The sequence below is a fragment of the Leuciscus leuciscus genome, assembly GCF_965113295.1.
Source record: "Leuciscus leuciscus genome assembly, chromosome: 17".
NCBI classification, from domain to species: Eukaryota; Metazoa; Chordata; class Actinopteri; order Cypriniformes; family Leuciscidae; genus Leuciscus; species Leuciscus leuciscus.
The window spans coordinates 32,136,728-32,151,946 of NC_138741.1; the positions used below are offsets into that span (position 1 = coordinate 32,136,728).

The 15,219-nt window shown below is 38.2% G+C and overlaps 1 protein-coding gene across 3 annotated transcripts in view; it reads right to left on the bottom strand.

The window, feature by feature from the left end:
• Positions 1-551: 551 nt before the first annotated feature.
• Positions 552-15,219, bottom strand: part of kiz (kizuna centrosomal protein) — a 42,106-nt gene continuing 27,438 nt past the window's right edge. For 2 of the 3 annotated variants that reach the window (XM_082143477.1, XM_082143478.1), the window contains 4 exons: positions 13,930-14,013; positions 13,186-13,243; positions 2,007-2,050; positions 552-919 (listed from right to left, as the gene is read on the bottom strand). In XM_082143477.1, the coding sequence (XP_081999603.1) occupies positions 816-919; positions 2,007-2,050; positions 13,186-13,243; positions 13,930-14,013 (290 nt within the window). In that variant the 3' untranslated portion in view covers positions 552-815. Of the gene's footprint in view, positions 920-2,006; positions 2,051-13,185; positions 13,244-13,929; positions 15,202-15,219 lie in introns of those variants that run through there. The other variant, XM_082143479.1, reaches the window with a different exon arrangement.

Here is a 15,219-nt window from a genome sequence, read left to right on the forward strand (position 1 = left end):
AACCGTTATTACTGTAATGATATTGCTGTGTTTGATCGGTGCTCTTTTCAATGCCTAATCATAATTATCCATAATTTTAACTATCATTTTGAGTCTAAAAATAAGCATTAGAGGGAAAGACTTAACAATGAATCGAAGCAAGCACGTCACATATTTTGTACGGAAACGTCTATGTCTGTGATGCAACATGCTTAAAAAGCAACCAGAGAATAAAGTGTGAAAATGAATAATGGCACATTTTAATAACAGTCGAAATCTGAAGTGGGCGCATATCGTCGGCGTAAAAGAGTCGGGGAGACGCTGTCGCGTTCAGCTGACGACCAGCGCAAATACAGAGAGCGTTTGTTTCTATATTGAGATGAGCACAACGCATTTTGTCCTCCTAAATGGCCCATGGGTACTTGAGTGAGTTCAAAGGTGTTTTAGCAGCATGCAGAGTGGCCATTGTGCACTGGCTTTTCATAGGAGTTGACTCAGAGCATTCCACTCCAACTCAACGCCAGATACCTGCAGCATCTAAAATGCGTAATATTCAACACAGTGCAAAGGAATCACTTTAAAAACCAAGTTTAATCTATTTCAACCAGGTCCAAGTGTTGTTCAGCTAAAGAGACTCAAGCAGGGTTAACACCAACATGTTTTGAAAACCCTTCACAGTCTTTGGCCACAATAAAGTGGATGGCTCTTTTTTGTTTTCATGGAATGTCGCACTCATTCCTCGGTGAAGATTTCTGTTTGTTTTGCGATCGCATAAAGGCATCTCTTTCAAACATATTAACTGCTCATTGGGGAAAAAAATGTGACAGTGATAAACATCAATCATAAAAATCATCAAAGTCATGGCTGCTGGTGTTGCGGGACTGAGGACGCAAGGCCATTTCGATCTCAGAATTGCTGTCGTCTGATTCTCCCCAAAATGCTGCAATCAAAAATATGTACGCACACCATTAACATTCTGTTGCAATAAGGGGGAAGTAATGAATTTGTGCAGGAGCGTGATCCGCAACAAAGTAAATAATTCCAGAGACACTGGTACAAAAAAAACAACAAATAAAAACTAAACATACGTGGTAACCAGACATACTGGCCACATTTTGGAATAATTGAGATTTTTTTTATGTCTTTGAAATGAGTCTCTTATGCGCCCAGTTAAAACATTAATATTGTGAAATAATATTATATTATGTTTTTTTAAATAATGTAATGTAATCTCCTGTGATCAAAGCTGAATTTTCAGCATCATTACTCCAGTCTTCAGTGTCACATGATCCTTCAGAAATCATTCTTATATGCTGATTTGCTGCTCAAGAAACATTTCTGATTATTATCAATGTTTTGCTGCTTAATAAAGTTTTTTGTTTTTTTGGGAAAAAAATACATTAGCATTCAAAAGTTTTGGGGTAATAAAGATTAAAAAAATATCAGCAAGGATGCATTAAATTGAACAAAAGTGACAGTAAAAACATTTATAATGTTACATAAATGTAAAGATTGAACATTTCAAATAAATGCTGTTCTTTGGTTCTTTATATTCACCAAAGAACCCTGAAAACATGTATCATGGTTTCCACACAAACATTAAGCAGCAAACGTTAAGAAAACTATTAAAAACTGAGCTCTGAAAATAACTGATAACTGAGTGTATTAGAATGATTTCTGAAGGATCATGTGACTGAAGACTGGAGTAATGATGCTGAAAATTCAGATTTGATCACAGGAATAAAATTATATATTATTTTTTATAATATTTCACATCATTGCAGTTTTTACTGTAGTTTTGTTCAAATAAATACAGCCTTGGTAAGAATGAGAGACTTCTTTAAAAACCATAAACATTTTTTTATTTATTCCAAACTTTTGCCTAGTAGTGTATTCACAAAATATAAGTAGTGCAGTAAATCTAAGTAGTAAATAAGTACTACCTGATTGTGGAACATAAGCATACATATAAAGGATAAATATATTTTTTTTTTAACATATTTTAGTCATTTGTACAGTGGTCTTACCCTTTGATTGGACAACAGAGAAAGCTTTACTTTTTGCACTCTTCCTGTGAGAAATGAAAAACAAGAGATTGTGAGACTACACATTTTCTTACTTGTTTGTAATTATGAACAACAATATTTTATCTAAGAAAATGAAAAGTAATACACACTAATAATTAAAATCTCTGTACAAACCATATCATTCAATCAGTTGCTCAACATCAGTTCAGCCACAACAGACAACAACATGCTCCCGGAAGCCATCATTTCTTACACAACGTCGTCTTTTCTTTGCAAGGTACTAACCAAACCCTGAAGAACATCATTTCCCCTCTAAGCCTGTTCTCAGATGGGGTGATCGGCCAAATAAACTTCCTCGACTTCTTTTCTAATGGCACTGAAGGACCCGGTCAAGGCTCTCTATTCACAAGTGGACTGAGCGCTTGGGTTGCCGGGTTCCTGGGTTCCCATAGCATCACTGATATTATGTAAATGCATGACCCCTGACAAGCCTTTGATCTGCATTGATGCATATGCAAAAGCTTGCGCTACTTTTCATACAGCCTTCCTTCTTCATTTACATCAGCACAGGACTATTCAGACCTCAACAATGACGTCTTCATCTTCACCCTCATTCTCGCCCTCGCCCTCCGTGTCTTCATATATCCATATCATTGATTTTGTTTTCACGTTGATGTACTTTAAAAGGATTCAGGGAGCAAGAGTAAGAATATTTAGTTTTCCTTTGATGGATTCGGATGAAAAGATAAAACAGCGGTTGTATGTGCATTCACACGTGGCCCGCCGACCTGACAGCGAATTCAGTCACGTCGCACGCTCAACCTTGACACTGACCAAAGGAGCTGTAAAGACGTAGTTGAACTCAATTAGGTTGGCTCTCACATAATTCAGCTTAGCTCTTTTGTTTCCAGAACATCTCTCTACAAGGCACAACATTTCAGAAATTCTATTGATGCAAGTGTAAGTATAGTTACAGTTGACAGATACGTATTCAGTCCCAAGGTCAAGGGACACGACTGGCATAAACCCATGAAAAACTTTTCTGAAACAGATACTGGCGGCTGAATTCTTTTTCAAACTGACTATTTAGGCAGCAATTTTGCACAGCACAACAATACAACAGAAATCATTATCTTGTTCAAAATGGACATTTACGATGGACTGAGCATAATTTGTATTAAATATTATCGACATAAATGCGTGGTATTTGTGTTGCATAGACAGAGCATATTGGCAGCACATTCAAAACACACACACATGATGAGCATCAGACATGTTTTAGCGTAGCGCATTATTTGTTATAGCATATTTTAATATTTATTGCATGGTTCTCTGGAATACTCAGTTATAACTTTTCATGGGCTTTTTTTTTAATGCTGACTGACAATATCATTTTTGGATTAAATTAGGTAGATTACATTTTTGCATTATAAAATAACTTCGACTCAGATCAACATTTCATGTCCGTTTATTTATTATTTACAAGCAGCTGCATAATAAATCGACTGACTGTTTATTATTCCTTACATTCATCACCATTAGGTAAGATTTAAAGCTGCATTTAAACAAAATGCAAGTAAAAACAGTATAATATAGTAAAATATTATTAACATTTTAATAACTCTTTTCTATATTAATGTATTTTAAAATGTAATTTATGTGTCACATGATCCTTCCGAAATCATTCTAATATGCTGATTTGATGCTCAAGAAACATTTCTGATTATTATCAATGTTGAAAACAGTTGTGCTGCTTCATATTTTTGTGGAAATCAGGATATTTTTTTCTGAATTCCTTGATGAATAGAAATGTCAAAATAGTTTATTCGAAACAGAAATCATTTGTAACATTATAAATGTTTAACTGTTACTTTTGATCAATTAAATGCATCCTTTCTAAATAAAAGTATTTAAAAAAAAATCTACTGATGAAGTTTTGTCATATGTCCTGGTGTATAAACTGAAACTAGAAAAATTGCTTTAGAGCGTTCGACATAAAATACACTATTCAAATAATTATGCTAAAAAATGCTTTTTAGAATTTATGTAAATTTAAATACTAAACTGTCTGCAAAAATGAATAAACTAACAAACAAACATATTGTGTCCAATTTTTCCATCTCCCTTTCTCTGTTCAAATTGAAAATATGGGAGGCCGTTCTCTTTTATGAACATTGAACGCTAGAGCAAAATTTGAGGGCTTTCCCCCCCTTTAGTCATGATGAGCTCAATAATAAATACATGTTTTGGTGGGTAAATAGGGCTATTCTTTTATATAACTTGCTTGCCATGGGAATGCTCTATCCGCTGGGCCACTTCAGACAGTGACGAGTCTGATTTCAAGACACTATTATCACAGAGAGCTGTGAATGCACTGACCCTCCAATCTAATATTCCATTTCCATAAACATTTATGCCAGTTCATCTTGCACTGAGGTTCACTTAATTGAGGCAACGAATCTGAATATGTAAGACAGGGCTGGCCACTGTTTGGCTGCGTCTCACACACAGAGGTGAATGTAATGTGTAAAATGATGCAAATTACTGCTTTGACGGCAACCTCTCTCTATTTCCCTCCGCACCAGCGTTTACTTTTTCCGCTCTCCCTCTGTTTCGCGTTGTTTTGAGCATTTGGATGTATTTGCGATATTTGATGAAAAGTGCCCCTGTGCGTTTTTAGGCAAGCATTTGATACATTAATATATGGGGTGTGTGGGTTGTTGTTATGATATCTGAGCTATGAATAAAAGACGTCTCTCGGCATCCTATGCAGCAATATGCTTCATGTAAATAGACTGCAGTTAGTCTGCATTTGTTGTCTGGGCAAAGTTATTTTCATAATACCTGTGATCACGTACGATTACAGCTCTGCTATTAGTTTTGATGAAAGTGTATCATTGCAATATCATTCCTTTTGAAATATTCTGTTTATAAAGGGGAAACATATATGTGTGTCTTGTCAAATATTACTGATCTTCACTTATATTTATTAAAGGGTTAGTTCACCCAAAAATGAAAATGAAAATGACTCACCCTCATGTCGTTACAAACCCGAAAGACTTTCATTCATCTTCAGAACACAAATGAAGATCTTTTTGATGAAATTTGAGAGCTTTCTGTCCCTCCATTGACAGCTATGCAACTGCCACTTTGACATTTCAAAAAGTTCATAAACAGATCGCAAAACTAATCCATATGAATTGAGCGGTTAGTCCAAATTTTCGGAAGAGACTTGATCACTTTATATGATGAACATATTGAATTTAGTCTTTTATTCAAATAAACATTCATCAACTCACACATCAGTTGTGGTAAACGGAAGCTCAAGCATGTTCACTTGATGTGCGAGAACCAATGAGGTTCAGTCTTGTGTTACGCAGCCCGTTTGAGCTTCCGCAAGAACCAATGAGGTTCATTCTCATGTTACGCAGCACGTTTGAGCTTCTTCAAGAACCAATGAGGTTCATTCTCGTGTTACGCAGCTTGTTTGAGCTTCCGCAAGAACCAATGAGGTTCATTCTCGTGTTACGCAGCACGTTTGATCTTCAGCAAGAACCAATGAGGTTCAGTCTCGTGTTACGCAGCACGTTTGAGCTTCAGCAAGAACCAATGAGGTTCAGTCTCGTGTTACGCAGCACGTTTGAGCTTCAGCAAGAACCAATGAGGTTCAGTCTCGTGTTACGCAGCACGTTTGATCTACCACAAGAACCAATGAGGTTTATTCTCGTGTTACGCAGCACGTTTGAGCTTCAGCAAGAACCAATGAGGTTCATTCTCGTGTTACGCAGCACGTTTGAGCTTCAGCAAGAACCAATGAGGTTCAGTCTCGTGTTACGCAGCACGTTTGAACTTCAGCAAGAACCAATGAGGTTCATTCACGTGTTACGCAGCACGTTTGAGCTTCAGCAAGAACCAATGAGGTTGTCTCGCGTTACGCAGCACGTTTGAGCTTCAGCAAGAACCAATGAGGTTCAATCTCGTGTTACGCAGCACGTTTGATCTTCCGCAAGAACCAATGAGGTTCATTCTCGTGTTACGCAGCACTTTTGAGCTTCTGCAAGAACCAATGAGGTTCATTCTCGTGTTACGCAGCACGTTTGATCTTCCACGAGAACCAATGAGGTTCATTCTCGGGTTACGCAGCACGTTTGATCTTCAGCAAGAATCAATAAGGTTCAGTCTCATATTACGCAGCACGTTTGATCTTCCACAAGAACCAATGAGGTTCATTCTCGTGTTATGCAGCACGTTTGATCTTCCACAAGAACCAATGAGGTTCAGTCTCGTGTTACGCAGCACGTTTGATCTTCCGCAAGAACCAATGAGGTTCATTCTCAAGTTACGCAGCACGTTTGATCTTCCACAAGAACCAATGAGGTTCATTCTCGTGTTACGCAGCACGTTTGAGCTTCCACAAGAACCAATGAGGTCCATTCTCGTGTTACGCAGCACGTTTGAGCTTCAGCAAGAATCAATGAGGTTCAGTCTTGTGTTACGCAGCCCCTTTGAGCTTCAGCAAGAACCAATGAGGTCCATTCTCGTGTTACGCGGCACGTTTGATCTTCCGCAAGAACCAATGAGGTTCATTCTCGTGTTACGCAGCACGTTTGAGCTGCAGCAAGAACCAATGAGGTTCATTTTCGTGTTACGCAGCAGGTTTGAGCTCCACAAGAATCAATGAGGTTTGTTCTCGAGCGTCAAGCAGGTTCGGTTGAGCTTCTGTTTATGTTCGCCGATCAATGTTTAAATGTGAATAAAAGCATAAATTAAATCTGTTCATCATATAAAGCAATTGTGTCTCTAAAACTAAACCGCTCAAAAAATATGCATGTCATGTGAAATTTTACAGATATTCACCTATATTTATGAAATATAATAAAGGTTGAAAATTAACCCTCTGGGGTCGGCAAACGCGCCCCCGCGTTTTGCTGGATTTTCTTCACATAGTAGCACAATAAACTTAAATTACTCCGTCATTTATGGTTATACAGAAAAAAGAAATATAAAAAAAGAATCTGTGATATTTCTACTTTTGTATGTGTCCACTTACAATCAAATCAAAACATTGTGCTTTTGTAAAATAAAGAAAATAAACAGGGTGTGCTTTCTGCCTCTCCGTCTCTTTGAACTTTTTTTTTCCCGAGCACGTCTATAAACTGAAACAAAACTCAACGAATACTTGTCACACATTTATGAGCCATATATCTTTATAATCATTTAAGTGTGTTCTTTTAAATGATCGGATTCAAACTGAAAACAAATATTCTCTGCTTAAGTAATTTGTATAAAACCAACAAGAAGTCCAGTTTCTCAAGCGCTTGCTCATTATTTTTAATTCGACCACGCCCACACGCGCAAAAGAGATTCACATGCAAATCTCCACATGGAATGCGAACGCGCTCGTTACCTCAAAAACAAAGCACCAAAAAATTTCACAAGTCTCTGCTTTTCGTCGAGTTTGGAAGACACGCCGTGAGCTTACATTGGATTTACCTCAGAAGAAGAAGAATGCGATTTGAAGACAAGAAAGATGTAAGGTAAGAAATTCTTAATTATTAGTTTATGTTATTGTTGCATAAACTTCACAGTGCAGTTGAACCGTTACTGTGTTTGTGGATATCTGCTCAAACGTAGATATGTATAATATGGTAACCATAATGTATCATATTTTGGTGCGCGCTCTGCATTTGAATGTTTCATATTTTGAAGCGCGCTCTGCGTTTGAATGTTTCATATTTTGGAGCGCGCTGTGCGTTTGAAAAGCAAAATGCACCAAACAATAGGCTTCATGGTTTTATATTGTAATCAATATATTTTTCTCTAGCGTAGTTGTTACTAGGGGTGGCACGGTTCACAAAACCCACGGTTCGGTTCGTATCACGGTTTTAGGGTCACGGTTTTCGGTTCTGTACGGTTCTTGTTGTTGTTTTTTCTTTTAATCTTTAACACTCCAAAAATTTACTTCAGCATATGATATATAGCTGAATTATCTAATTATTAATTTATTTATTTCATAAATGGGGTGTGTTTGCAAAACGCAGCTTCTCATTTCCCGTGGGCTGTGTCGGACAGTTATTTGTCACCACTTTTTGCCAGGGTTGATATTATGTCCCAGCACGGATGTACCAATACAAATAAATAAAACATTTCCAGTTAACTAGCAAAGTATTCGTTTCGTTCGTTTGTTAAATAAGAAGCAATCTAGCGCTGAAATGTGTTTTTTTTAATCAAGTGATCAAAGTGCTCGTTGCCGTTGCGATCAGTGGCGCTGATACAGTGTTCTCGTGGCTCGCGCACACACCGCAGCGGCCGCACATTCTTCACTCAGACGCGCGCTTCAGTCCGTTGAGGAGACTCTAGGCTACTCTATTCGTTCCGATGAAATCACAAAACAAAATTCATACAAATCTGTCCCTGCTTGATATACAACCGCTGATAAACATAATCGGTTTTGATGAAAAAGAAAAATATATACGAGTGCAGATTAGAACTCAGAACCTTTGACACGCTTGGCAAGTTCTGCCACTGGACCATTAAAGTAGCCTACATACCGGTACGTGGAACAGTCGATCTATGTAGCCTATTTATTCACGTGAAAAAACAACATATAGCCTAGTGGAGTTGATCTCATTAAATGTCTAAGTAAACCCAGTGTACTATTTAAATCGATTGCTGGACATTGTAATGTTATTCTACATTTGTCTGATTTATGATTTAGCATTGTATTAGCAGTAGCACGGGCACAAGGCTACATTGCGCATGCGTCGAACCGTGCGAACCGCGCGACGCACACACGCACCGAACCGAGACAAGCGAACCGAACGGTTCGGATGTTTTTTCATGTACCGTGCCACCCCTAGTTGTTACTGAAATCTTTTGGAAGATGTATAGGCTGCTATAGGTTATTGTTATTATTATTTTATGCAGCACTGCGCATAGCCTATGCCTACAAGGCACAACAAACCTGTTCATTATATATTGCTGGAAACATTTGTGTGTGTGTGTGTGTGTGTGTGTATTCTGTGAATTTTTAAAATAAATTTTAACCAGAAAAATCTAAAATCTATTCCCAAAATTGTGCAGCCCTATAGTTTCTCTTGATATCAGTATGTTCACAGGTTTTTTTTTTTTTTTTTTTTTTTTTACAGGGCCCAGATGCAACTGAGTCCTGCTGACTTCAACATTAACATGAGTCTCTGTACATGAACATGGTAAAGTGAAAATCAAACACCTTGGAAATGAAAGGTATGTACAATGTTTTTAGGAATGGCACAAAGGTCTGTCTTTGGATCATTGTTTTCAATAATGTGCTTTTTTGTCATTTGTTGTGTATCTTTGGATTATGTTGTGTTGTAAATAAATCCAAACAATTTAAAAGCCATTCTTTTTTAAATCTCCTCATTCTTTGTGCAAGGTTGCTCAGAATGACAGGGCCTGATCGCTCCTAATAGGGCATTAGGGGAGTGTCTTTGTCTTTCTCAGGTGTGAAAACCATACATATTGGCCTACTCGCATAAAGCTTTCTTACACAAAACACGTCTTACAAATTTTAAATCAATATATTGTCTTATCTGAATGAGCAGTCAGGGTGATTTTCACATAGTTTTGGAGCAAATATTCTAGGCTACGTGATACAATTTTCAAAAGTCTTGTGAAGAAATAGTCAGTATGGGTTTCATGGCCTTATTTCAGTGACAATTCTTTTTTTGTATTTTCACAAACCACGCATAAATGTCATTATCTCAAAACTACAAACTTTTACATACATGCTGCTGACATATTATTGTAGCAGAGTTTGTGCTAAATACAGTGTAATCAGACTTAAGCCATGAAAATGTCACAAGTAACAGAAATAAGCACAAATGTCAGAGCATGTCAGAACACCTCCAGGGCCAGAAAACAGCTCAGACCCCAGAGGGTTAATTGTGATTTTTTGAGTTGTACATAAAACTGATTATTGAAAAAATGTCATGTTTAAGACTTAATTTAAGTGTTTCCGGCTCTAAGTTTGCTGTCATGTGGGAACCTTTCATAAGTTCTATTCAAAATGAGTTATAGCAGAAGGGGATGAATTCATACTGATGGCTGGTTTTGCCTGTAATTCACTGATGTTACTTAACTTTTTTTTACTAATGTATATATATATATATATATATATATATATATATATAAATAAATGTGTGTGTAGATATGTACGCTAAGTAAAGCACAATGTCTGTACACATGTATTGTTGTTGGTTGAGTTGACTGTGTATGTTGTTTAAATAAAAACAGTAAAAAAAAAAAAAAAAAACGTTTGATTCAATTTGTTACTTGCTGATTCTTTGTAATTACTTGTCAAATTTACTAGCAATTTCTGAGGGAAAATTGTTTCTACACCAATGTGTATGAGTAAAGGATCTATACCTATCATAAGAATTTAGCATATAAAAACATAGATAAACATCTATACGCCTCCACAGCTGTGCTAATAGAACATGCTCTTTGTATCAGTGTTTGTGCAAGGTAGCAGTAGCACCTCCTACACCCGTCCCAGCTGTGACCCACAGCAGCACTGATTTACCATTGATTGGACCCCTGTAAGAGCCAAGAGCTCTGGAGTGAGGTACTGATTGAGCAGCAGAGAGAGCGCCCTCTACGTGCCACCAGCTGCCACTGTTGGGTACCACACAGCTGGCCTAAATATGAGTGCCCTCTGCTGGCAAACAGCAAGAACTGCAGGAGGATAGGCAGGGGACTTTTCTTTTTAAATGTGCTGTGTACACACAGACATCACCTCAAGAGAACTGGGTCACTTCTTTTTTTTTTTTTTCTGTATTATTTCAGTTTACAAATTGAAGACCTCATCTTGGTAAATAAAAATAAAAATGGGCTCAGTGAAATAAATGTTGATATGTGTACAGAGAATATTCTTTTTTGTTAGACAAAGCAGGCGGATGATGAGAGGCACAAAGAAAGAGAGTGACCCCCACTGGCTACTGCCGTTTAGTGCTACCCCGTCCCACCCACCACCACCCTACACATGCATTCACTCTAGACAACAGAAGACACCCGTAACAGGGATATTTTACTTAACTAAAACAAAAATCAAGGCAACATTTCTCATTTTCATTTAGTTTAACTTGATGTACTAAAATAACTGAAACTGAAATAAAAATAATAAAAATATATAGACATATTTAAAAACAAAAATATACTATAATAGTATCTCAATGATGCAAATTTGTTAAACTGGGAAAACTCAAAGTCTATATACAAACAGCTTCCTTTACACAAGCACAATTGTTTTAAATTGAACATATGTTGGTGAAGATTTTACGCTAACCCATCACTACTCCTAACCTGTTATTTTTCCTAAAGCAACAGAGCGGGACACTAAGATCCAGCGAGCGGGCGAGACCTGCACTACATGCCTGCAGTGGCCGAGGACACAATAGCCGCTGAAGAGGAGGAAGCTGTGGCATGCAGCCTTAAACAAAGCGCAGGAACAAGAGGTCTTTACATGGAGTGCAGCTGCTTATTGCAGCTCTCCCCTTGCCGAATCACTGCAGCACACAGGCGTAACAAATACCGTCCGCACAGCCTCTGAATTATAACACAATAAAACGCTGTGTTCCATAAAAGTATTTAGCAGTAAAAATGGCACGTTGACGAGAGGAGGGCGCAGGGAAGGGAATTAAGGGAGAAAAAAAATAAAACAAAAACGGGGCTGGATATGAAAGACCCCAATTCTCTTCAGTGCTATAATAGTGAAATGAACACACATAAATGTGTTAAGAGTATCTCTTTGCATCTTGTATGGACTGCATGTATTTAATCTGGAAAGCTTATTATGGGCGAGTCATTGCTATGCAAAGCAGCGCCTGACGCTTTTCTCTGGTCTTTTCAGCCCAGCGCAGTGTTTGGCCAATAGGCCTGGCCCCCTGCCTCTCATTGGGCATTCATAACATGCAACATTTGCACAATGTATCTCTCAAAGACTGCTGAATAGGGGGCCTTAATACTCATGTAAACAACTGCAAACCAATTACTTAATGAATCAGCCCCACACATAATGAGGAGGCGCACAAAGGCCCATAAATGCATTTTTTTGCTCCAAAGTGCCTGCTTTAAACTCCGATTCTTCAGCTACGGTCCCGGCTTAAGCGCAAAATCATAATTATGACTAAGAAAGAGAGGCACTTGATTTATTTTATTTTGCTTTATTACAATTTTTTTGTGAGTTTTGGACCGAAGCAGACGGTCTTTTAATGTGCCCATCGGCTCAGTGACAGAATGACAACAGTAAGTGACGGAGAAGAGAGAGCGAGAGAGGGGGAACAGCACATGTAGTGTTCTACTGGTGCTCGAGTGCAGGGTACTTGTAGAGGCAATAAAGCGCAAGAAGTGACTGGCAAGAGGAATTCTTCAGCACGCCACGAAATGGTTTACCTGAAAGCAAAGCGAATGCTGCAACGCTAACCATCATCTTTAACCATGATAACCTCATAGAGGGTCTTCTCTCAGGAGCTGTGTGTGACTACCAGGTTCTGGGATGTTCCAAAAGCATCTCGCACTAGAGACGGCTTATGTTTATTAATGAGGCCATTCATTGGGCAGACTGTGGCATCCATCAGAGAGCTCTGTCAGAGTGCAATCATTATACCCTTTCCTCTGCAAATAGTGTAAACTAGCTGAGAGAGCGCGGGGGGAGGCGGGCAAAGAGTGGGCATAAAGACTGGGCAGGAAAAAAGACGGAGAGACAGGGAGAGAGACTTTCGACCCTTGTGTCAGCGTGATGCTCTGAAAAGCATGTGAAATCAGAGACGATTACTCTTCACAAGGTTTACCCATCCATTACCTGCCCTAATGGATTCATGGAGGAGAGGCACTGCTGGGAGGGCTTGCGTGTCTTAGCTGATTGTGTGAACTTGTGTTGATGTGAAAACCTAAACAATGTACCTTCAAGATCCTTTTTCATCATTCAAAGTCCTGATTTACTGAAGCAATCAAATAATGCCGATGATGAGAGAGGAAGCCCTGAATGAAAATACAGCTTGACTGATGCCTCCCACGTGAACTCGTGTTAATGATGCTAAGAGTGTTTCAAGGACAAACACACATTGTTTTTTTATTTTATTAAAAGAGGACAAATGGAAATAAGGATTTTTTATATAAATATAATTGTGTGAGTACTTACTGGCTATTTTGTGTTACAGGGTCCCGGAGTGCCTCAGACCTCTTTAATTTGTTGATGTCTTTGCAAAAAAAAAATCATAATTTAAATAAAAAGAGAAGGAAAAGGGTTCATTATTATTACACATTTATACTCTTGTTAATTTGTATGATCAGTGTAATCATAATGTATATAGAAATATTACATATTTTTCTGTTAAAACGCAGATAATATTGACAGTGAATAACTCTCCAAAATATTTTAAAATGTAACTGGGTTAAATGGCCATTGCACAAAACAATGGCCATTTAATAGCCTAATTTTTACAATTAAAATGTAATTTAAAATTTGGGGTAATAGTAGCTGCTGTTTAAAAAAAAAAAATGTGGGGGGTTGTCCCCAAATGTCTATGGAATTTACGACCCTGGTACTTTGGGCCTGAGGTGGGGGGAACAATGAACTTGAAACTTTGGGCACAAATGGCACAGTTTCCTGAGATTGGGCCATCTAAAAATAATTATTTACAAACACAATCTGAACACACAACTTGCTAACTCTCCAGTCAATTGAAACAATTGTAATAGTTACATTAAATTCAAGAATAGTGATGTTAAGAAGAATTTGAATAAGGTTCAACCAAATAAATTCTATTTTATATAAAACATTTAAATGTTTCCATGCTAATAAACAAAGCCTCTTCGGAATAAGACTTGCTCATACATGCTTTGTCAAACTTTAGAATATTTATTCACTATTATTCCCCGTTACCTGACGGTTCCGAATCCTCCTCCGAGTCACTCCAGTGCCTCTCTTGTGCCACAGACTGTTTAAGCAGCTGATATGCTTTGGTCTCTATAGAAAAAAGAGACAGAAAAAACAAAAAACTAAAAGCGAGAGCAGCTAGTCAAATATTTGCTAAAGACCTCAACTTCCAACTTTCCAGAGCCCTGATGTTTGATGAACCAACATCAGCTCTTTAAGGCCTTGATGAGCAAAGAGAAGAGGTGAAAAACAGAGTGAGTGAGCACTAAACTATTGATCTAATCCAGACGCACACATACAGGCTGCCGTCAAAAAAAAAAAGAACAAAAAAAAAAGAACCCGTCGGCTTTTGTGTTGCCGCACCATCTTGTAGGATTCCATTTAAAACACTCTTTCATGTTGAATAAACTTTCAAAATTGAGATCTTTAACCAGCGAGCATTCAAGCTTAAAATACTTTTTGAAAACGAGCGAAGAGAAAGAAACGTGCCCTGTAAAACAAAAAAATATGTCAGTTTTAAATGTTGAAAGCAAACAGACAAACAAATTGCAAAGTGGTTATGCCCCCAAAGAGTCCCCAAAGACAAAATACATTCCGGCATCTCGTTATCCAGATATCTGTAGTATGGCTGCAACAAACATGTTGTTTGTTGCTTGTTTCTTCCGGTGTAATGACTGCAAAAAATAGGCTTCACTGGCATGTAAAAAAACAAAACAAAAAAAAAAACATCTAAAGATTTCCTTTTTGTTTGCCATTTACATAAAACACTATTATGCGAAACGCCGCTTTACCGACAAGGACGGCGGAAGGCCAACGTTCGGACGACGTTTCCACGGATGATTGCAAAGTGATGCAATACGAAAGGCAACAGAACTCAATGCAGTCTTCATTAGCCGCCTGTAAACAGCTCATAAGCAGCCAGGGACAGCAGAGGCGGTTTTCGACTACCATAATGCCTTTGATTAGTTGCAGTGAGAAGCTGGACTTCTCTCTCCGTGGCGCTCTTGGGCTAGCCCTGCGCATGAAAGGCACAGTTTGAAATCAGATAGCCAAGTGGAATAATGGATAGTTTTACATTTCTGAGCTGGCGCTGGGACTTGCTACCCGAGGCTTTTCAAAGGATGCCTTGACATCCAGTCTTTTCAAGTCCGCCTCTGGCTGGCATTGTTTAGCAGATAATGAGAACCAATGACAGATCTTGTGCGGCACCCCCAACCCGGCCGGCGGACAATTAAACCTCCGCATTATGCGCTCTGAGAATCTCAGTTTCACCCATACCTAGGGCAGAAGAAAAGA